At 39.0% G+C, this 25,993-nt stretch overlaps 1 protein-coding gene across 1 annotated transcript in view; it reads right to left on the bottom strand.

Moving 5' to 3' along the window:
* b3glcta (beta 3-glucosyltransferase a) overlaps positions 1–25,993 on the bottom strand; it is a 158,675-nt gene that overhangs the window by 84,191 nt on the left and 48,491 nt on the right. The window contains exon 4 of the mRNA XM_060888076.1: positions 3,026–3,135. Coding sequence (XP_060744059.1) covers positions 3,026–3,135 — 110 coding nt within the window. The remainder of the gene's footprint in view (positions 1–3,025; positions 3,136–25,993) is intronic.

The raw sequence follows: 25,993 nt of genomic DNA, 5'->3' as shown, positions 1-25,993 counted from the left end.
GCTCGGCTGTGGACTTCGCTCGGCCCTTCAGCTCGGATGCGGACGTCGCTTCGGCCCTTCAGCTCGGCTGTGGACGTCGCTCGGCCCTCTTTGGCTGCGCCGCCGTGTGCCCTGCTCCCCCCACCTACCTCGCCGTGTGCCTTGGCTCCCCTCGCCTACCTCGCCGTGGTCCTTGCTCCCCCCACTGGCCTCGCCGTCGTCCTTGCTCCCCTCACCTGCCAATCACCGTGGGCCTCCCCCCCCTCCTGGACCTTGTCGGGTTTTGGCGCTTCGGGAGCCGCGCCTTAAGGGGGGGGTTCTGTCAGGGATCAGCGCGGACCTTTGGACACGTGCGAATGTTTTTATTATTGTCACGTGTCTGCCCCGCCTTCGTCCGCTCCTCCCTGTCTCCTCACCTGTTTCCCATCCTGTGATTGACACTGTATGTATATATGTGAGCCGCGTTACCGATGGCAGCGCGGATTCATTAGTGTATTTACGTTAGTTCCCCGTGTCGTGTGGATGTCTGTTTGTTTCCCTTCTGTATTAAACCCCTATCATTTGAAGCTATCCTGCCGATGGGTCTGTCTCCTTCCCACCGTATCCGGGGGCCTGACAAATAGTACGTTAGGTTATATTGTGTCTGAAATGTTACGTACTGATATAAAGTTCTGTTGAAAGCAATATTACACTCACAATCACGCAGGTATACGGAATATTCAGTATACCAATATATTCAGTATTGTGTGATAAAATTAAATCAGCACACTGAGGTGGAAGGAACATTAACTAGACCTTGAAATTACAGTCTTGATTTATAATGAAGCATGAAATAACATTCATGATTTAAAATGAACTGTCAAAGTAGAGAACATACTCATTCAGGGGAGCTTAATACTGATTGATTAGCTACAAATACAGATTACTTCATGACAATACATCAAAATCATCATTACCCCATAACCATCGGTTATACATTTACATCGTTTGGCAGACGCCCTTATCCAGAACAACCACATGGGAACTTTGTATATAGACTCCTAGATTGTGCCTTAAATAAATAAACATCAAAACATAAACCGCAAAATAATGTCCCAACAATGTCAAAACTGTCACCTGTTGTTGGGACATTTGACAGTTTTTTAATTGATGGTTCTTCAGATTCAGCTTCATTAATGTAATGCAAGTGTCATATCTGATTGATCTCTCATAGCCATCCATCCATTCATTCATCTATCCAGCCATACATCCATCCACCCACCCATGTAATCATCCATCCACTTATCCAAACCCATCCATCCATCCATCCATCCATCCATGTGACCCTCCATCCATCCATCCATCCATCCATCCATCCATCCACGTGACCCTCCATCCATCCATCATATATCCATCAATCCATTTATCCATCTACTTATCCAAACACACCCATCCATCCACTTATTTAAACACACCCATCCATCCATCCACTTATCCAAACCTACCCATTCATACACCCATTCATTCACCCATTCATCCATCCATCCATCAATCCATCTTCTGAAGTGCTCTTCCAAGGAGCCTGGAATCTACCCCAGGGGACTCGTAGAATAAGGTGTGACACCCTGAACAAGGTGTTAACCTACTGCAGGGCACAATCACACTCTCACACACCCATTCACACACTACATGCAATTTAAAGGTGTCTACAGTGCATGTGTTTGGACTGGGGGTGAAAACTGATGTACCCAGAGGAATCCCTCAAACCACAGGGAGAAGAAGCAAACTCCATACACACAGAGGACAAAGGCAGGAATTAAACCTCCAACCAAAGAGGAGCCAAACCCAATGAGAGCAAAAACCTTTTTTGGTTCATCTATAGTCTCAACCAGATGTACTGCGGTTCGCCAACTCCTATTACTCTCAGTATTTTTGTCCATTTAGAACACATTCTGAACAATGCATTCACATTTGTTATACTCCTACCACACACACAGATACACAGACACACACAGACACACACAAACACGCACACATTTTATTTGCTATCAAAGGAAATGGACCACCACTGGATCACTGCTGTGAAGATATTTATCCGTGGGAGGTGAAGCATTCTCAGCACAGCGGTAACTTTAACCCAGTGACGTCTGTGTTGTTGGTGAGTTTATCAGTATTCATAGATTCTGTGCTCAGTTTTGCTTGTGACTTTTACACAAACAGTTGTGTATGTACCTGTACATCTATGTATAAAGCAATGTGTGGGAAAAAAAAACAAAAACATCCATACATTAGATATATGCATGTGAAAAAAACAAAATGATTAGAATATAGAAAAGTAAAAATGTTACTAGACCTGATTTCTTTAAGCGTAATTTAATTTCACTTGACTTTACCTTTTGTAAACACTTGTGGCTCAGGAGCCTAACCTGGGAATTTGCAGGAATTTACCCTGAATTTTAGCTAGTAGCCAATGTTTAGAGGAGGTAGAATAAAACCACAGACCGTCTGAGTAGACTAAACCCCTGCTGTTCCACCATACTGCTCAACATCAAATATTAACATGAAATATGTATGTATGCCGCCAGGTGTTTGTATGCATATGTGTATGTGTATGTGTGTGTGTTTTAGGTCACTGCACTATGATTCATAAAGCGCACTGCTTAGGAGAACTCCTGCGTAGAGGTTTTGATGGTTTATTTTAAGAAACGCTGGCTTTATGAAAGGAAATGCTGCACCAAATTGTGAGAGAGAATTGCAGAGAGAGACGTGTGAAGAGCTTTCGGATTGTGAACTTGCTAAAATGCTTGTTAGCAACTATGGCAAAATGCGATATCTGGAAGAAGACAACCGACACATTTAACGATGACTGTGTGATGCAAAAAAAATTACATTTAAATAAATAAATAAATGAACAAATAAACAAATATGTAAATAGTATCAACAACAGCAATAATAATAATAATAATAATAATAATAATAATAATAATAATAATAATAATAATAAACAAACAAAATGAAACCGTATATTAGAATATGACACACAGGGTGTGATGCAGAGTGAGTTTACCTCTTGGAGCGCTTCAGCCTGTAAAAGCAGATCTGTTTGGAGTCTCTGTGCTCGCTGAGCATGGAAAGAGTTCCTCTGGCTCTGGATAACAAACACGACTTCCCTCAGGTCTGCAAATACAAGCATGCTTTGTGTTACCTTTGTGCGCAGTTATGTTCAGGCACTGTTTCAACCCTGCATGTAGGTCATCAAAAAAAAAACAATAACAGCTGCCTTTTTTTGTGGGGGGATTTTTGGACAGTATGATTTGTTGGGGTGCCATTTCTTTTTTCTAGTAATTTTCTCTTTATTTTTTTTTCTTAAAGGATTTATTTCGTGCTTGTCAGGACACAATAAGAAATGAAGTCAAATGTAATAGAATTTGTTTTCTGTTACAGTCGGGTGAAAAACGTGATAAAGCCAACATGCCACGTCACACTAGTCTGTTTTTTTCTTATCATTTTTCAATTTCTAAGAAAGAATTATTAAGACCAAACCATATGTCACAGTGACACAGTGCCTAAGGGTGGCGCTATAGTGCAGCATTTTTTCATTTATGTCCATACCTTCAGAATATCGGAGACATAAAGATCAAATAATTGTTTCTCCCAATTCCTCAAATAGTCCAATCTAGGAACTAGATTTCAAATAATGACTGGTCTTAGCTCAAAAACAAGGCCACTATCAACCAAGCAGTTTTTAGCAGACTTTTCACTTGCTTCATCCTGTGTTCATTTTGGTTTCCTCCATTTTAATAATACTCTCCCTATACGCATTGCTATTTTGGTATCTTTGTCTCATTCTGCAGCTCAGTTAAAGGTCAGTATTTCAGTTCTAGGTCTTGTAGGAGTTGTTATCTTGAACCCTACTGACTCCTGACTCCTCTCATCAACCTACTTGAGTCTGGTGAATTTTCCATGCCTTAAAATATCATACACATTAACGTTAATGCCACATTAATTAGAGCATGTCAAAACTAACAAATCTGTTGTTTTATTCATCAGTATTCATCATTAATAGAAAAAAACACCCTCATAAAACACAGGGTTTATATATATATATACACACACACACACACACTGTAAGTGTTTTACAGTGAGATGCTTTTCTATTTTTCTCCACTCAAAAACAAGGGTCAGAAAACATTTGCACTCAATTTTCCCTAGTTGTTAGATGCATAGATTCAGTACATTTCTCCGAATAGGTTATGACACACCACATCATGCAGAATAAACGCACATTGTTCACTTAGTATTGCAACTGCCTCCTCCAGAGAGCAGACCCACAGATAGCAGGATCATAATGCAGTCCTGAACACATTCCACCCACATTAAAGAACACAACACAGATGTACAATCTGCTCCGTCACTCATCACCATACTCTCCTGCTGTCGGGACGTAATCTGAAATATCCTCATATTAATAAGTCTAAGAAATAAGACTAATGAGTAATATTAATGCTTAATTAACATCTCACTATACTGTAATACACACGTTCTATTAGTTCTACCATCAATTCAAAATGAACTACACATTACAGGACATGGATTGCTGCTTTAATTCATACGCTTGATATTACGGTGTTGCAAACTGCCTCTGTCAGCAAGTATAAACTGGCCAAAGTGCTGAACAAGCACACAGCTATTACACCTGAGCAGACGAAGCTGAATGACACGACTACTGAACTACTAAACTAAACTGAGCCTCGAGGCAAAACATCCCTGCATGCTCGTTCAGTAATAGGGGTCGTGAGATGATATTGTTTGCCTGTGGATATACAGTAGGATCTAAAGGAAAAAAGTAACATTCAGGACAGCCAACAATACAACAGAATTGCTGTATAATTGTGTAACACAATGCCCTTATCTGTATATTTATTTCTGTTTGTTTAGTACTTTAAAAACTAAGATTTTTATTTATCTGTGTCAAAACTGGAAGTGGGTGTGGTCTAGTGTTAACTTGTTTTCCATGGAAATAAGAAAAGTGTCCACCTTTTTCTATGTTTAAGCAGCTAGCGTTGAGTCTTTTGCTCAATTCGGATGGGATTTGTTTATCATAGAGACATCAGTAAGAAATATTTGACATCTGACTTTAGCGATCTTGTATCTGACCCGCTATATTTTTCACCACTGTATTTTCAATGAGCCCAGACGTTTGGATCACGTGGTCATACGATCACGCTACGTTCACAACATGGCATCCGAGCGATCAAAGAGACACTGAACCTTATTTCAGTTTGGGCTCAAGCAAGGTTTCAGCAATAATGTGAAAACACAGTAAAATTGTAATAAACTTTACGAGAAGCATCCGTTTTACATTTTGGATACGAGCACTATAAGAGTAGATACAGCAAATAACATAAGACAAGGTTTTTATTTTATTTTTTCCTTCTTAAGGCTTCATTTGCCATTTGCATAGAATTTAATAAAGCGGGCAAGAGGAAAAACAAACATCTATCCAATCCCAATGCAATTAAAGACATACAGTATAATGCACCTGTAATGTAGGAAATTACCCCAAAATACCATGTAAATGTAATCCTATCTATATATAGGACAAAATTCCTGTTTAGTGAGGAATTTGAGAAGTAGTAGAATAGGCAAATTTGACAAAAAAGGTATTAATTGTAATTCTAAGATATGACAATAGTCAGAAGCTGATACACAGAGACAAATCCATGACATTTCTCAAACGTCACAGCAGGCACTGTAACCTTTAACAAAGCTTTATATTCAACGCTGCGGCACTGAGATAACGACAGAACCTTTGTCGATTGTCTTCTATGAATATATCACGACAATTCAGCTGATACCTTACTATAAAAAGTACGACATTTTAGTCATCGGGGTTCTAACCTATGTGTATGTTAACATTCATTAAAAATTAAACGTGAAAAGAAAAAAATTAAAAAGAAAAACAGTGTATTAAGGCCAAGTTACCACCGAGTTGTGAGACAGATGTGCGATGCTAATTGAAAGACACATCTAAACATAAGGGAATAAGGAAGTGTTAGTACTTAAGAGTCTATACGCAGGAGTGTATACGTCAAGCCCGGAAATAATGAGTCATAAAACATCTGCACAGCAAAGAGAATACACCTGGATATACAAAGACATTCCCCTAACGCACACTCAGAGATTTTTCTATATTGGTGACTTCTAAAAGGGTTCTTAGTAATGTTGAGCGGATAAAGCTGAGCATTTTAGTTCACCACTTGGATGAAATAATCCCTGAGCTCATCACTATCACCACACTGAACGCTATTGTGGCTTCCCCAAACACACCGTCGTGTTGAAGATGATTTAAACTGTTAGTGACAGACTTTGTTCAAAGGCATACTTTACAATTTTATAAGAATTGCTTTGGTAATGATGTTTTGGAAAACAAGTCTCAGGGAAGAAAATAAACACACACAAACACACTCACTCACACACACACACTTCCATAATGATAAACGCGATTATTCCATCTCTTTATCTTGTTTGTTTCCCTCTGATTTCAGTGAAACTGCAACCATAATGTAGACACATTCATTAAAATCTATGAAGAGAACAAAAAAAAAATACATCGCAACAACACTCTGTACTCTACAGAGACACTTTTACTCCAGGGTTATGACTATGAGCAGGAAATTGCACTAAAATCAGAACGGATACTGTATGACTTTAATCAACGGCATTGTTTATCGAGCGTGCTTGATAGAACATAATCATTCTAATGAATGTTTTTTTATTCAGGAAATTACTGGAACAGTTCTAGAATATCCCCATATTTGAGCAATTAAAGGAATCTAGTAGAGAACTGTGCTTACTTCGGTTCAATGTGTCTGTAAGGAGACTACGATGACTTATTTACTGTTGTCTGAATCGATGCCATTAAAACAGACAAACTGGGAACTGCAACAGTGTTGGTACTAGTTCAGAGTCTTCATCATAGAGCATGGTGTGGAGCTCCAATTTAAGCAGGATGTCAGGGAAAAACTTGACATAGATCTTCTTTGCAACAGTTCTGGCCTGATCAACAAAAGGTCAGGTGATTTACATTTTCATTATTTGGCAGACGCCCTTATCCAGAGCGACTTACATTATCTCATTTTTATACAGCTGAGCAATTGAGGGTTAAGGGCCTTGCTCAGGGGACCAACAGTGGCAGCTTGGTGGACCAGGGATCGAACTCACAACCTTCCGATTGGTAGCCCAACACCTTAACCACTAGGCTACCACATGCCAGGCAGGTCAGTGTCTGGAATGAATACAACAATGCTGCATAGCTTTGTAGGATACCGCAGCGCTGTGGCTTGAGAACCTCTATCTCCATGGCACAAGCCAAGGCACTGTGTCACAACCTTGTTCCTCAAGCCAGCTTACAGTTACGAATCAGTAAACACAGGCTGAGCCAGAGCCCTTGGGATTCTTGGTTACTTCATCACCGTTCTCTACCACTGAGTTGTGCATCAATGTATTCCTTTGGCTGATGCATAAAAGCTGTGACTATTGTTGGTCATGGCCATGTAGTGAATCTATAATATCTTTACACATGGCTGCTTTTGTTGGTCCTACATTGTGCATCTTTAAAATCTTCACTTGAGGTCACAGTCAAAAGAAATGATGATCCAACATTTTAGCCATGTCCTCCAGGCAGCTGGCGAAACCAACACAGCCATGATCTCCCCAGACTATGATTTCTAACCGAGCCATTATTTTGGAAACTATCACTCATGTCTAACACTACTTGACAGGTTATAGATTCCAATAGAAGGTCATGGATTCAGTGGCTCTCCTAGCTAGAATCATCCAGCAGTAGATTACTAACTGGAATGGTATATTTTGTCACTGGACAGTGAGCTATGAAGAAACCAAATATCCACACTGAGTTTGATTAGTTTTTCTCACCCACATACCAAGTAAGGACATACAAGGTGGACCAAATTTATTTTCATTTCATTATTATGTTTCCAAAACACAGACAGTTTTTAGCCCCTTCTTACATTTACACCATTTGACAGATGCCCTTATCCAGGTCGATAAACATTTTATCTCATTTTATACAACTGAGCAATTCAGTGTTAAGGGCCTTGCTCGATAGCCCAGCAGAAGCAGCTTGGTGGACCTGTGGTTCAAACTCACAACCTTCTGACTTGCAATCCACCACCTTAACCACTGAGCTACCAACATGCCCACATCTTCAATTCAGCCCAAATTGTTTACTATTTCACCTTCTCTACTCCCTACATAGGGTGTAACCTAACAGCCCTGACCAACATAACCTACCTAGTGCGCTCCTTATAAAGTGCATCTTCATTTGACTATAGAAAATTATTTTCTTCATATTACTGTAAATTCACACTTTTCTGTATTTTTACTGGATTAAAGATGTTGGATGATCGTCCGTGCATCCATTGTAACCAATTCGATATGTCCCACGCTTAATAATTCACTGCTTTCAGAGACAATGTACGGAGCACCGCACATACTGTAATGTCAAAAAGATTTATGACTTATGACTGTTTCTTTTTGAAAAAAAAAAAATCCGTCGAAGGAAAGTAATCAAGTAATAGATTATTAAGACTGTAGGATACAAAAGCCTGAGTCAGCATTCATTACCTGACAGGTAAGCAATGCAATCTCAGCTAACATTTATTATTCCAATACGATCAGGTCCTACAGTGATCCTGTTTTCTAGATGGATCAGGTTAGAGGTTCCATCAAACTACATGCATACAAAGACTATAGTAGGTGTATCTAAAATAAATAAATAAACAAACAAACAAACAAATAAATACATCAAATCAAATCTGTGTTTTTAATTACTAATCAGCACTTTTCAAATAAAGCGCATCTAAGAATTTATTTGCTGCTTTCAGGAAGACGATATCGTAATACAGCATCATAAGCAAAGTGACTCGAAGTTCACCTTCACAAAACCGCTATATACAACTCTTAAATCTGATCACACCCACGCACAGATGAATCTAATCCCGACCGTCCTGCTACATCACGAGCCGTTAACTCCGTTCTCGTGAGACAACTCTTAGCCGGAGAAATTCTTTTAAATAAAAGAATCCTTTTAATAATAAACAAACTTTTCCGAGCAGTCGTTCTGCCAGTGCACCATTAGTAGTTTTAATTAGGTGCTTTAAGCTTTTAAGCAGAAGGGTGAAAAAATAACAGTCATCAAGAACTGAGAAATGTGCTTCAGAAATTCTGATGAAGCAGCAGGAGCTCTTAATTATTTTATTTTTTTTTTTTGGAAGGGCTGTAAAATGAGGCTCATATTTCATGACACAAACAGGGCAAAGCAAGTAGAGGGAGGACAGCCTGATGATCTTGCTTTCACAGAGTGTGTGTGCGTGTGTGTGTGTGAGAGAGAGAGAGAGAGAGAGAGAGAGAGAGAGAGAGAGAGAGAGAGAGAAAGAAAGAAAAAATGGAGACAGTGAACTAGAAAGTGGAAGAATTGTTAAGATGAGATGCCTAAATAAAGACCCTGACCTCACTTACCATGCATAAGAGGTGTCAGAGGTCATGTGATGGTGATGTTAGAAGCAAGAGTTACACAAGGACGATCTGTTAAAGAAGTGGTTTTGAATTTTTAAGATGAATTTTCTTGCCTAAAAGTGTTATTAAAAAAAAGATACAGACCTGGAAATTTAAAGGAGAAAGGAAACCTTGAAATAGTGTTGATTATCAAGAGCAAATAAGATGCAATAAATAAATAAATGTAAAATATAAAAAGAAAATATAAAATTCTTAGCATTATTAAAATATTTCACACAAGCATTAAAAAAATATATATTTTTTTAATTAATTATAATGTTTTTAAATATTTAATGCCTTAATGAATTAATTAAATTAATTCTGTTAATTTAACTGTTAATTGATTTCATTTACTGTTTTTCCAAAAAAATTCACAGCTGTTTAAATATTCATTCACATTTACGCCATTTGGCAAAAGCCCTTATCCAGAGCGACTTGCATTTCATCTCATAATATACAACTGAGCAATTGAGGGTTAAGGGCCTTGCTCAGGTGCACAGCGCTGGCAGCTTAGTGTACCTGGGATTGAAACTCACAACCCTGTGATTGGTAGCTGATTGTGGATGTGATAGCCTAGTGGTTAAGGTGTTTTGCTACCAATTGATAGGTTGTGAGTTGGATTCCTATGTCCACCAAGCTGTCACTGATGGGCCCCTGAGCAAGGCCCTTAACCCTCAATTGGACAGTTGTACAAAAAAAATGTAAGTCGCTCTGAATAAGGGCGCCTGCTAAATGCTGTAAATGTAAATGTAGATCAACACCTTAACCACTGAGCTACTGTACCACATCCCCAAAATATTCCAAATATTCTGTTGTTACAAAGTGAAGAAATGCTGTAACAGCAGAACAGTCAGAGATCACCTTCATGCAAATGGGAACATGTGCCCTTTTAAAACAAAATGTTAATAGAGGTGTGAAGTGCATCAAGGAGAAGACAGACAGTCAACGCAGGTTAAGGACCTTCATTACATGAATACGGCACCTCTGACCTCACACAGGTCATAAGTAGTGTATCTCTGCTCTGCTTCAGACTGATCTGCATGGTCACAAAGTCAGAGAGGAGGAATTGTGATGTGTGGCCTTTAAAATACACACACACACACACACACACACACACACACACACACACACACATATATATATATACATATACATTCACCGGCCAGTTTATTAGGTACACCTTACTAGTACCAGGATGGACCCCCTTTTGCCTTCAGAACTGCCTTAATCCTTCGTGGCATAGATTCAACAAGGTACTGGAAACATTTCTCAGAGATTTTGGTCCATATTGACATGATAGCATCACGCAGTTGCTGCAGATTTGTCGGCTGCACATCCGTGCTGCGAATCTCCCGTTCCACCACATCCCAAAGGTTCTCTATTGGACTGAGAGCTGGTGACTGTGGAGGCCATTTGAGTACAGTGAACTCATTGTCATGTTCAAGAAGCCAGTCTGAGATGATTTGCGCTTTATGACATGGCGCGTTATACACTGTGGTCATAAAGGGATGGACATGGTCAGCAACAATACTCAGGTAGGCTGTGGCGTTGACACAATGCTCTATTGGTACTAATGGGCCCAAAGTGTGCCAAGAAAATATCCCCCACACCATTACACCACCACCACCAGCCTGAACCGTTGATACAAGGCAGGATGGATCCATGCTTTCATGTTGTTGACGCCAAATTCTGACCCTACCATCCGAATGTCGCAGCAGAAATCGAGACTCATCAGACCAGGCAACATTTTTCCAATCTTCTGTTGTCCAATTTTGGTGAGCCTGTGCGAATTGTAGCCTCAGTTTCCTGTTCTTAGCTGTCAGGAGTGGCACCCGGTGTGGTCTTCTGCTGCTGTAGCCCATCCGCCTCAAGGTTCGACGTGTTGTGCGTTCAGAGATGCTCTTCTGCATACCTCAGTTGTAACGAGTGGTTATTTGAGTTACTGTTGCCTTTCTATCAGCTCGAACCAGTCTGGCCATTCTCCTCTGACCTCTGGCATCAACAAGGCATTTGCACCCACAGAACTGCCCACTGCTCACTGGATATTTTCTCTTTTTCGGACCATTCTCTGTAAACCCTAGAGATGGTTGTGTGTGAAAATCCCAGTAGATCAGCAGTTTCTGAAATACTCAGTCCAGCCCGTCTGGCACAAACAACCATGCCACGTTCAAAGTCACTTAAATCACCTTTCTTCCCCATTCTGATGCTCGGTTTGAACTGCAGCAGATCGTCTTGACCATGTCTACATGTCTAAATGCATTGAGTTGCTGCCATGTGATTGGCTGATTAGAAATTTGCGTTAAAGAGCAGTTGGACAGGTGTACCTAATAATATATATGAGAGAACTGTGTGTGAAAGTGTGTGGGGGTTTATATTAATCTGAAGGACTACAGACATCTACCTCATTGAGATAAAAATGGTTTCCTACACACAAGAGATGCATTGGCAAAATATAATAGAGACTATAATTAAAATCCTTTCAATCAGTTTGGTCTTGTGTTTGAGAGAGTTTGGTTTCACCAGAAACATAATACACACAAGAAACATGGTGTACGCCTCAGCTCAGATAGGCAAACTAACCGTAACACCACGTTATGTCTGAAATTCTACTTCTAATTGAGGCACACTATATCCAAGCTGGCACACACAGTCACACACACACACAGTCACACACACACAAGCATGCACACACAAGCACACACATACACATTAAGCACACACAAGCACACACACACATGCACACGCATGCACATACACACGCACATTAAGCACGCACAAGCACACACAGGCATGCACAAACATGTACACATGCATACACACACAAACACACACACACACGCAGACGCAAACATATGCACACACAAACACACATGCATGCACATACACACACACGCACGCACACACACACGCACGCACGCACACACACACAGGCACATAAACACGAATGCCAAACACACATGCACACACACTCACACACACTCACAGGCACACACACACACACACAAACATACATGCAAGTTTGTACCCCCCCTTGTTTTTGTGGGTTGGAAAGTGACATCTTCTTATGTAAGTAATATATTTTCTCGTACTCCACGTTCACATAATAACCTACAGAAATATATAACCGTGCAAAATTTTGCTTTCAGCTGTACATGAATATTATTCTAAGCCCATTTCCAAACTTGCAACAAAGCAATTTTTGCCTCATTTAAAGACCACATTGCAAACTAGAACGTATAGAATTTCAAGCACAGCAGTAATACAAACTCTGACTCACCGTCCACTTTATTAGGAACACCTGTTTATTCGTGCAGTTATCTAATCAGCCAATAATCTAACAGCAGCACAATGCATCAAACCAATCAGAGTGAAGAAAAAGTGTGATCTCTAGACTCTCTAACGTTTACACAAAATGCTGAGAAAAAAAAAGGACTGCATATGAGTGACAGACCTGTGGGTGGAAAAGCCTGCTGATAACAGGGGTCAGAGGAAATTGGCCAGATTGGTTTGCCCTTACTAAGGATACAGTAACAAAAATAATCACTCTTTACAAAATAACTCTTGTTCTTGGCTGACAGGAGTGGATCCTGATGGACTTCTGCTGTTGTGTCTTATCCACCTCCAGGTTTGATCTGTGTTCTGAGATGCGTTTTGCTGTATAGACATCCTGTCAGCACAAAGCATTCTCCTCTGATCTCTCTCTCTCATCGACAAAGCGTTTCAGCTTGCAGACCCTCTGCTCACAGGATTTTTGTTGTGTTTTTGTACCATTCTGTGTAAACTCTAGAGAAAAATCCAGGCAGTTTCTGAAATACTCAATTCAACCCATCTGGTAGCATCATCCATGTCATGATCACAGACAGTCATTTTTTTCATCGCCTTAATCTTCATTCATCTTTGCAATGCATTACTGTAACATTTACATTTTTTGTTTCATTTATACAACTGAGCATTTGAGAAGTTATGGGCCTTGATCAAGGGCCCAGAAGTGGCAGCTTGGTGGTCCTGGGATTTAAACTCCAAACCTTCCTATAAACATAACAACGTCTTAACCACTGCACCAACCCTAATGATTGGCTGATTAGTTCACTGCATGAAATGAGTACAGATGTACTGCAGTTGTTTCTACTAGCACTGCTCTCACAATCTCTCAGAGTTAAGAGGTAGCTATGCATCAAGATGCTCTTTTCTGTTCTGTTTATGAAATACCAACTCCATGTGGTCTTTGAGGACAACAACCTCCTAATCAGTACACAATTGTCAGACTGTATCTGACCGTAGAAAGGACATTATTCATAATAACACTCTCTGGTGTTTATACCAGTTTATAATCACACCCTCCAGTGTCACCCAAATGAGGATGAGGTTCACTTTAGAGTCTGGTTCCTCTCAAGGTTTCTTCCTCTTCCATCTAAGGGAGTTTTTCCTCGTCACGGTCGCCTCAGTCACCTCAGGCTTGTTCATTGGGGATAAATACAAACACTTTTAAATATAAGTCTAATAATATAAAGCTGTATAACATTAATCGGCTCGACTCTTGTGTGGGGTAAAAAAGAGTGAGCATATTACTCCTATTTTACGCTCACTACATCGGTTGCCTGTTTGTTTTAGAGTGGATTTTAAAATTTTGCTCCTCGTTTATAAATCTCGGAGTGGTCTGGCCCCCCTTATCTCAGTGAGTTACTGACTGAGTACCAACCTACTAGATCCCTTCGGTCTTCGATCTATTGTTTACCCCAAAGTCGAGGCTTAGGTGCAGGGGAGATCGTGCTTTTTGTATTGCTGCCCCCAGGCTCTGGAATGCCTTTCCACTGTCCATTAAACAAGCCTCTTCTCTAAGTCCAGGTTAAAGACATTTTTATTTTCAAAAGCACATGGCTGATGGGATATTTGTACGATTTTTCTGTTTGTTTGTTGTGTATTTTTCTGTTTTTAATGACCTAATGGAAAGCACTTTGGTCGACGGAAGTTGTAATTAATTGTGCTATACAGTATAAATAAATTGTCATTGTCACTGTCATTAATAAACTCCCCCTAGATGTCTGAACTGCTGAGTCACTGGCAACAGGTGAAGACCTACCTCTTCCTGAAACCAGTGCTTATGATGTGTATATTAACATCATTATGTGTATATTGGAAAATAAATAAATACAAAAAACTAAAACTCTGTTTGTAACCTAGTAAACCGGGCATTAATGTCTTCATCGCTAGAGACTTTTAAGCACTTTTGTACGCCGCTCTGGATAAAGGTGTCTACCAAATACCAGAAATGAAAATGAAAAATTGTGTGTTTTAGTTTGAACTCGGATTTTAATATCATGAACGTCTGTGAAAAGGGCTGAAAGTAAATGTTGAGAAATTGTGTGTGTGTGTGTGTGCCCGTGTGTGTTCATAGCCACTCTTTGTGTATTCATTAGACGGTGAGAGTGCATTATACATGGTATTTGAGAATAAATCTAAGAAATGGTGCGTTTGTGTTGGTACGTGTGTTGCATGATAATGTTAGCGTCGGTGTTATACAACTTGTGCGTGAGAAGTGAATTACAAACAGTGTGTATGGCTATATCTGAGGAATACAGTGACTTTATGGAAGTACAGAATGTATTATGTTCTCCAAAAACACCACTGAAGTCTGCTGAATGTGATGTTTGCTATTTACGTCTGTAGAGCGTCGAAGGAATAATACAAAGGTGTGGTTTTGGCAGGCATTTGTGTGTATTCAGAGCCTGGAGGCATGTTGCCAGCTTTTTTTTGCTTCCACAAAGTGACAGTTGCATAAAACCAGCAATTGCATACAATCAGCTCTGAATCTGTCATTGCCCATCAAACACAGTCATTACATCACTGGCTTAAAAAAACAAACAAAAAAAAAACAGAAAAAACTAATTAAGGCGGAGTTTAACAGCACTTCAGCACTAATAGCTTTCAATCAATTATCGAACAGGGCAGGCAGAGTTACATTCTTGCACTGCTATAAGCCCCTATCAGTCCCAGTGATCACCTTTCATACATTCTAAACATCTGCAGCTATTCGAAGCAGGCAAAGTAAGCAATCAATAAATCTAGTGAATTATATAGCGGACTTTCAGAGCAGAGCATCGGCTGCCAAAGGCACCACGGAGCATCTCGGTGCTGGAACAAAGGTGGAGCTGTAAGAATGCTCCAAAGCCCTGTGGCTGAAAGATCCAATCACACTGGCACAGAGGAAGGAGGAGAGAAAGGTGGGCAATGAGGTCAGCCCTGTGGGGCACATGATTTATTTATCTGCTTGCACAATGATGCAACTCTGATTAGGAGTATTTAGCTTTTTTTTTCTTTTTTCAGGGTTTCAACCTAAAAGAATTGTACTGAAAAACAAGAAAATATGCATAAGATAACTTTGTCCACAAGATGCCAACTCCATGTGGTCTTCAAGGACAACAATCTCCTGATCAGTGCACAATTGTCGGACTGTATATGACTGAAGAAAGGACGTAATTCATAATAACACACTCTGGTGTTTATAACAGTTTATAATCACACCCTCCACTGCCACTCAAATGAGGATGGCCAAACGATAGATGGACAATAGGAGCTTTCAAGACAGGTGGGAGGCAGATTATCTGTTCACGAATATAAAGGACAGACCTGTTTGTATTATGTGCTAACGGAGCTAACGTGTCTGTAACAAAAGAATATAACATAAGAAGACATTATGAAATAAAACATTATGAGAAGTATAAGGACCTGGAAGTTTTGAAAAAGATCCACTTCAAAAAGGAACTTAAAATGATCCAGTGAGAGGCATCATTTATTTTATTTATTTAAATAAGAAATGAACACCACTGATGTGTCTTTTATTTCAAATTTAATTTCTTATGTGTTTGTAATATCAAGCTCTGGTTGTTCCAAGCCCTGCGATGGGTTGGCACTCCGTCCAGGGTGTATCCTGCCTTGATGCCCAATGACGCCTGAGATAGGCACAGGCTACCCGTGACCCGAGGTAGTTCGGATAAGCGGTAGAAGATGAATGAATGAATGAATGAATGAATGGTTGTTCCAAATCCTGTGTTCAAGCAAAACTAAAGTTTGTTCCCATATGAAAAGGTTGAACATTACATATCAGTTGCAGTTCATTTTTCAATAAATATTCAGTTTGGCCCGTTTAAAACTTTATCTCAGTTTTATATTTTGGCCCACTGTAAATTTGAGTTTGACACCCCTGTGAGTTTTTCCTCACCACAGTCACCTCAGTCACCTCAGGCTTGTTCATTTTGGACAAATAGAACTTTTCTTTAATGTTAATCTTTGTATAATAAACCTTTTTATACTATATTTAGAATAGATGTTCTGTAAAGCTGCTTTGAGACAATGTCCACTGTTAAAAGCACTATACAAATAAAATTGAATTAAAAGTGAACATTTATATGCAGCCTTCTTTTATAACTTTTTTTTTTATTTGATAAATATGGGATTCCTTTTGAGTTTCTTTCAAGGTTTCTTCCTCACATCGTCTGCCTCACATCGTCTGATAAATTAATAATATTCTGAATTTACATACTCCTGCAAAGCAGCTTTGCATAGATGTATATTGTTAAAACATGCTATACAAATACAATCGAATTGCATTTTGTTTTTATATTAAAGTCATTTAAAAGTCATTGATCTAGAATTTAAGACACCAGACCGTAACTATGAATGATCTTAAAGCAGAGATGTTAATCTGTCGGGCAACTAATAGGGCTGTGTCCCAAAATACATTTGACTCACTAACCAGGATGCCTAAATATAGTAGACGCCACTTGAATACTGACACGTTAATTAGTACGGATGGGGAAGCAGCCTAAATATTCATGACTTTAAAAGTGTAATTATCTGCTATCATCAATGTCATGCCATTAATATAACACATTTTATTTAATTGTGCATTTAATAGAAATTGTTTTTGTTAGGATGATATTCAAAGAGCAAAACCTCTCAGCTTGTTTTTGTTAGCAAGCATGCTAACATCTAACATTCTACTCACAACAACTCACCAACACAGTAATTAGTTATAGTTAGTTACAATTAAGTTGTCAACATTTTTTAAATGTTTTTTTTATTTTTATCTTTTCCAAATGTTTTAGGTCAGACTTATCAGTGAGTGGTTCTGGTGCTTATATGCAAAAAACTATTGGCACCCACTTCAGCTAAAAATCGACCCCTAAAGGAAAACCATGCAACATCAACCACTACTCCCTCAGAGCAGCACTTAGTAAAAGTCTTATATGCTTTGGCAACTAAATAACTTATTATTTACACTAAATAATACTAAAATAAAATAAAATTACATTTAGAAATATTCAAAATATTCAAATGAAATGTTTCTACACACACATATATATATATACATGCACCACGTATATACACTACCATACAAATGTTTGGGATTATTTGGAAATTTCCTTGTTTTTTTGGGTTAGAATCATTTTGCGTTGTTGAGTAGTTCACAGCATGGTAACATAAGTTCTTACCATAAAAAAAGTAAGTTCTTTTTTCATCCTTGTTGAGCCTGTGAACAAACCCACAACTCCTGAAGCTCCAGATACTAAACTAACCTAAAGAAGGCCACTTTCCTTGATGCCTTAATCACTACAGAACTTTTCAGCTGTGCTAACACGATTGTGATGGTTTTCTAATAATCAATTAGCCTTAGAAAATGATTAACTTGAATTAGCAAACGTAACATGAGATTGAATCAGAGGACTGAAGGTTGTTGATTATGGCCCTCTTTGTGGCAAAGTAGATCTTCCTTTAAAATTCATCTGATTCATTTTATGTTTTTGAAATGGATAAAAATGTCCAATTGATCCCAAATTTTTGAAGGCCAAATCAGTGTAGGTTACCGTGCTGTAAACAAAACAAAATGATTCTAACCAGGTAAACAAGGACATTTCCAAGTGTAACATTTCATTTTATTCCAACACCATATAATAATAGTTTTTGTTAAACCTCTGTAACAAAATCTGTACTAAAAATAATTGCATTTATTGTTATCTTTTTTTAATGGACTTGTGTGCGGTTTGACCTTCCAGTCATTATTTCAGTCGTTCCAGCTGATCTGTTGGTCTGCATGGTGGTGATTTATACTGTGATTGTGGTAGAGGGACAATCTAATGTTTTCACGGTGTCAATTGTTATTCCAAAGGTTTTGTTTATAATGAGTCTCCATATGGAACGGTCGCCATGGTTTCATGGTTTTTCACCTCACCGGTTTGTTGGCCTTTGCACTCCCTTTATATTGATATATATGAACGATTCCATATCTACGATTTGGTGCACGAAATAGGAAACGTGATATTTTCCAACACTAGCTCTAACCATATAGTGCGTAAAATTTTGAACAAACTTGCAACACCACATCCTGCTTACTATATAGTGCACTAAACAGGAATTTATATCTGGAATTATACACATCCATAAGTACACTTCTGACACCACCTACAGTATAATGCACTACATCAGTAGGCACTAGATAGGGCATTTGGCCTTTCTGACCCTATTTAGTGTATAATACATAGAAACATATATGTGAAACAGGAAACCTTGTTATTATATACATATATAATCATGTGTGAAAGCAAAGTGTAAAATATCCAATAATGAATGAATGGACGGATGAATGAATGAATGAATGAATGAATGAATTGTGGCATAGAAACCTTTATCGTCAAATATACATTACAGCACAGTAGAATTCTTTTCTTTGCATATCCCAACTGAGAAGGTTGGGGTCGGAACGCAGGGGCAGCTATGATACAGCGCCCCTGGAGCAGGGAGGGTTAAGGGCCTTTCTCAAGGGCCCAACAATGGCAGTGGCAGTGCTGGTGTTTAAACCCCAATCCTTTAATCAACAACCCAGAGCCTTAACCACTTGAGCCACCACTGCCCCAAACACTGTATGTTCAACTATCTAGTGCACTACAAAGGAAATGTTGCTACTTTATCTACAAGCGTGACTGAAAGCAGTGTAAAAGATCCAGAAATTGTGTTGTGTTTGAACCATGTATCTGAGGTGATGCAGAACACCCACAATGCACTTTGTAGTTTGTAGGGAGTAGGGCACATTTCAGAAACAGGGTCAGCCTCCTTCCTACCTCTCTCTCATGTCTCATTTCCTCACACATGTTCTGTCTTTGTGTTTCTGTCTTTCTCCCCTCACGCTCTCTCTCTCTCTCTCTCTCTGTCCTTTTTCATTTCCTCTGTTTCTATCTACCTGTCGTTCCCCCTCTCTGTTTTCTTTTAGTTTCTCACTCTTTCCATTTGTCACTCTTTCTCTGACTTTCCTTCTCGCTCTTGTCGTATTGTCTGTTTCACTCTATCTGTCCATCTGTCTCTTGGTGGTCGTCGTTTCTCCTCTTTTCTCTCTCAGTCATCGCATGCGCACTCTGTATTCTAGCGAAGAACTGCCTCTACAGATAAAAGCACTGAATCTATCCGCTCAAAGAGATGGATTGCTCTGAATGAGGCACAAGAGAATTGAGCTCCAGTCATCTGTGATGCTCTCCTCCATATAAAGCGTCTCCTTTCTCCTTCAGAGCGTCGTCCTCTAACCCCCTCCTTTTTAATCCATACTCTTAGTCCTGCCATACGGCAAACTGGAAGAAGAGATACGAGTGTGTGTACATATAAAGCAGAGTCAGGATTTAGATATTGAGAGAGATGGAGATAAAGGGTTGAAGGGTAAATTGTATATTTATAAGAGAAGAAAATAGAAGTCACATTCTTCCTGCTCAGCACAGTGATACCTGTTAGCTTTACTTTGTTTAGCATGATGCCAAATAGATGTGATACGTAAAGTACCATTAGTAACAAGGTCGCTCATGAATTAATCTGATTTCGATCTTAGGCCACGTTCACACTGCAGGTAAAAGTGGCCCAAATCTGATTTTTTTGGGGTCAAGTGACCAGGTCAGACTTCTTCAGGAGTAGTGTGAACACTCAAATCTTGCCAATTTTTTCAAATCAGATTCAGACCACTTCCATATGTGGTCCTGAATCAGACCCAAATCTGATTTTTTTCCAATGTGGCCGCAGTGTGAACAACCAAGGCAGATTTGATGCGACTTTTACGTCAATCTACATCGACATTCGTCACAATTATGCGCCGGCGAGTACGCACACAAAAGAGACTACGCCTACAAAATGGATCAAATAATCAAAAGTTGCCCTCGACATCCGAAAATTTTCAAAACACTTTGAACACTTTTCAAAACGTCTCACATTACACAAACATTTAGAAAGAAAAGCGAAAATGCTTACATCCTCCATAACCTCGCCAACTTTAGCGCAACGGCGTGCTGCGTGTGACGTCATTGTTATTGTTCGTTTGCGCATGCGGGTCAGTTCGAAACAGCAAACAGTTCACACTGGTATCTGATATAGGCCACATTTTAAAAGGTAATGTGAACAGCCAAACAAAAAAAATCAGATCTGAGCAAAATATCCGAATTGAGCATTAAGACTTGCAGTGTGAATGCGGCTGTAATAATACTCCTAACATAGTACGATCTTTTCTGGATCGATTTTTCAGCAATTTTCTTTACCAAACTATAAATGAGGCAAAAATGTAGGGTTTGATACAATTAGAATCCACAACACCGAATCAATTTGCACTATATTGCGAAATTATATAGACAAATGTATAACTCTATAGTAACACCCAGATGTGTTTTTTTCCTTCGCGCAAAGTTAAAAGCACAGAATTATACAGAATGCCTTTATTTCTTGTAGCTTTACAACTGGAACTAAGAGCTTCAAACCACTTAGTAGTGGAAACTCAGTGGTTAAAATGTTGGTCTACTGATCAGAGCTTAAATCCCAGAGCCACCAAGCTGACACTGTTGCCACTGTTAGGACCTTGAGCAAAACCCTTAACTCTCAACTGCCCACCTGTATAAAAGAGATAAACATAAGTCCTTCTAGATAAGGGCAATTTATGCCTGTTTCAGCATGAAAATGCTGCTATGCACAAAGCAAATCAACCTCCATGGACAAGATTGGAGTGGAAGAAACTGAATGCTCTGCACAGAACCCTGACCTCAACCCTACTATATAAATCTGGGATGTACATCAGCTTTTCATCAGCATCTGACCCTGAATAATCCTCACAGGAAAGCTCCAAAATCTAGTAAAAATATTTACCGGAATAGTATAAGTTATTCTAGTCTCACACAGAATGCAGAAAGTAAAAAAAAAAATTACGATTCAGTGAGTATCCAGATGCTGTAATTTCAGAGAAATAAATAAATGAACGCTATGTAAAATCCATGGTATGTTAAACCAGCGTTCATTTTTATACGTGTGGGTTTTATATACATTTATATGTCTAGACAGTACAAATTCCCAGCCTACATTACTGAAATACATCAAATGAATCTCTACAATAATTATGCCATTCTAACTATCCAATTATTAACGTATAGGCTAATAATACAGCAGTGCCGCTAGCGTGCGTCTCTAGCGTGGGGCAAAACAAAAGGTGAAAGCATCTCACAGTCAAAAAGGATTTTATTGCAGGACAGATAAGCTGAGTGCTTTTTTCGGCTCTCAGCCAGCACAGTATATCATTCTACACCAATTAGTAGAAAGTAATTAGCATATACATGTTTAAGTACAGTTCACGTTCATAAACTTTCATCTCCGCAGGGGGTGAAGTGGTATTTAAAAACCTTCTTGTCAACTTCAGAGTTTCAAATATACTTAAAATTCTACTTTGAAATACACTTTAAAAAGGGCACATAATACTACAGAGGCTTTTTTGTTCCACCTTCGATACTTCTTCTCTGATTATCTCTGCTTTTTAAAAAATAAATAAATAAATAAATAAGACAAAAATGGTGCAGGAAAACTCAAAGGGATGTGTGTGGAAATATTGATGCTGTTATCAACAGTAGCGTAAAGCAGAGCATGTTAACGATATAATTACTACATTTCCTTATCACAACATACCAGCATATTACCGGTGTCCAACCGAATTCATATCTTTGCATACATTTTTTGTTGAAAATGGTACAGTGTAAAAAGAAAGAAAGAAAAAAAAAACAAATACGATTTCTTTGATTTTATTTTCACATTTAGCCCGAGGTCACTGAAATTGAAGCAATTATCTGTTCTTCCAGGCTGCAGCCAGGAGCTCAGGGTTTGACATTTAGACATCCTCAACAAACCATTTAATCTGCTCCTTTTATAGCAGTGACAACACAAATATCCTGGTGTCTTTTTTGCGACTCTCATTTGTGTCCCGTTCCAGCGGTAATTGCTGCAGTGACACACCACTGTCACTGAAACTGAAGAGAAACAATCAGTCAAGGGGAGGGATTGAAAACGATTCCGCACACACTGGCTCGGATTCCAGGAAACAAAGCGAGCGTCTGTGCGTGTGTGTGTGTTTTTAAGTGGGTGTGTAGACCCGTGTGTGAGAGAGAGTGTGTGTGGAGCATTTGCTGAGCACAAAGCCATGGTGACAGGCTTCTCTCAGGCTTCCTGCAGCTTCATCATCTTTCAATTCAGTCATAGAATAATGACAACATGCTGAGAGAAAGATGGATATTTGCAATATCGAGTGAGTCACGACAGAGAACAGTGAGCTTCCCAGATGAAAAAGTGAATGATAAGAAGCATGAATGTAGTTAGAATAATAACATCGTATCCCCAGATTAAGACTGCCAACCTTATAGAAGCAGAATCCCAATTCCAAGTTTTGTCTCATTTGCCTCTCAATTTAAATAAAAGCTTTAGTAACGCTATCATTTATTTCCATACAGAAAGCCAGAGAGAAGCATGGCAGCTATTGCATCATCATGACATAATTATGAACTGTGAAGGAAGTTTAGAGTTCACCTAAGGACTGAGAGTCAAGTTGAGAGTAGAGTAGAGTTTAGAGTCCGGTTTCGGAGTCGAGTTAAAATGAGAACAACTACAGGAATTGAGAGGGAATTGAGAATACAGCGTTGAGAGGGAAAATTTGTGTAGATGGGTGACTCGGGAGTCGAGTTGGCAGAAGAGTTGAGCTAAGAGTCGAGTTCAGAATTCAAATCAAGTTGAGTGTCAGTGTCGAGTTGAGAGTCAAACTCAAGAGTCAAGTTGAAAGTCAAACTTTAGGGTCAAGTTCAATCAAGATAAGAGTTGAGAGTCAAAGTGCAAGTCATGTTGAGTCATTATAAGAGCTGAATTGAGAGTCTAGTTGAGAGTTTAGTGGCATCAAAATTTGAGAATAGGCTATAGTTAAGTAGATGTTTGATTTGTGCATGCTATCTGCTGTGTTTTCTGACTGACATACTGCTGAAATACACCTAAACAATTCAAAGAACACTTCAAACAATCATTAAAGATCCCCTTTTTAAAGAACATACTTCATCTGAAAAGTATATTTAGCTTGGGTTCACTAGATTAGACGCTAGATTAGAGTTTAATATTAGTATCATATTCAATTGATTTGATGTAATGTAAACACATTGTACAGCCCCACCCCTTATGGTCCCATAACAATGCAACCGAAGTCTGTGGAGTACCAGAAATAGTATCTTGATCTCCGTATCATTGTTAAGTAAAAAAAAAAAACAAGAGAACAACAGGGCAGTTTAAGCCCTCCTTCACCAGAAGGCTGATTCAATCATGGGGTAGAAAAGAGTGCATATGGCTTCTGGGAGGTTTATCTGCCATCTGCCATTGAACCCTACATCTTGTCCTTGTTTATTTGGACAATGTCAATAATATCAGGCTGCTTGTAGCTTTAATCCTTTGATTTTATGGCTTACAAACAACAGATGAACATTTATAGCACTTTATGCACATTCAAAAACAAAATGTGGCCCAAACAGAACATGGATCTGTAGCTTTAGTTCATTTATCATCAAATTATAACGATACATCTAGAGTTACACCTGGAATATAGCTATACAATTCCTCAGCACTAAGGAGAATAAATGTCCGGTTAATTGCCAGATTATCCGTTTGTTTCCCTCTAGATTAAAACGGACCACCACTATAATTTGAAATGTTCTGTTTTAGAAAGATTCTCCCCTGAGTTTCCTGTCATTCTCTGCTGTTTTATTGAACTGAACCAGGCTTGTTTGTCTGTTTCGTCTCTTTATTATTAGATGACGGCCATCATCTTTTCTGTGTGTTTTTCGGCCAGCTATAGTTAGGACTGCAGGCAGAGGACTCATATATTCGCTATCCATGATTGCTTTTTGAGTTTTTTGAGTTGGGATGCTGTATACAGCAGAAGAACACTCCTAATATACCATGTGCTATTTGACTATTAAATGCAAAAAAAATAAATAAATAAAAACCATTAAAAAATTAAATTAAAAAAAAAAAAAAAAAAAAAAAAACACCCACTCAGGCGTCATCGGGTATCAAGGCAGGATACACCCTGGACGGAGTGCCAACCTATCGCAGGGCACACACACACACTCTCATTCACTCAAGCAATCACACACTACGGACAATTTTTCCAGAGATGCCAATCAACCTACCATGCATGTCTTTGGACCTGGGGAGGAAACCGGAGTACCCGGAGGAAACCCCCGAGTCACGGGGAGAATATGCAAACTCCACACACACAAGGCGGAGGCGGGAATCAAACCCCTGACCCTGGAGGTGTGAGGCGAACGTGCTAACCACTAAGCCACCGTGCCCCCCCATCAAAGTGGGTTTTTTTTTTAGGGTGGTTTGTGTGGCTGCTTTAAAGAGACCTTTTTAAAGCATACAACCATGACTCCATTCCTCCATCCCACTGCTGTTACACCATGTTACACAATGCTACTATTACACCTTTCAGATGAGCTATGAACATGCCAAAGAGGATACCATACTCTCTGCAGTATGTGCATAATCTCCATGTTCAGTGAGAGAGAGAGAGAGAGAGAGAGAGAGAGAGAGAGAGAGATGTGCACCTATGACCCAGTGTTCATTGTTTCAGTGTCCAATTTGCTCTCTTCAAGTGACTCATATCATTGTGCTACTTTACATGATGTGATTTGAAGTTATCCTTCAATCCTTTTCCCCCCTTTTAAACTGAATAAATTAGAGAAACAGTAAAAAAAAAGAGATATTAAAAAAAAGATAGAGTAGCACATAAAAATACTTTGAATACAATCAAGTAGCAACTGAAACATCACATATTAAGTGATGCTGTAATGTGCTTTGTGTGATCAAAAAAAAAATAATTATTCATTCGAGAAAGATTGTGTAATGATGAAACCATGTGGAATTCTCTGATAATCGATCTCATATTCATACCATCTTATTTTAACTGCTTTCCACAAGGACCGATCGAAAGCTCAAGACACACAGTGGATGTATAAAAAAATGACAAAATCATTAGACTTCTGAGCAGAGACAAGTTTTAAGTTGTCAAGATGAGTTTCTAGTAGAGTTTAGAGTTGAGTTTAGTCAAATTCAGACCTTATAGTCAAGAGCAGAGCTTATA

This window comes from Tachysurus vachellii, chromosome 15 (genome assembly GCF_030014155.1).
Source record: "Tachysurus vachellii isolate PV-2020 chromosome 15, HZAU_Pvac_v1, whole genome shotgun sequence".
Taxonomy (NCBI): Eukaryota; Metazoa; Chordata; class Actinopteri; order Siluriformes; family Bagridae; genus Tachysurus; species Tachysurus vachellii.
This window is presented reverse-complemented; position numbering and strand designations above follow the sequence as displayed.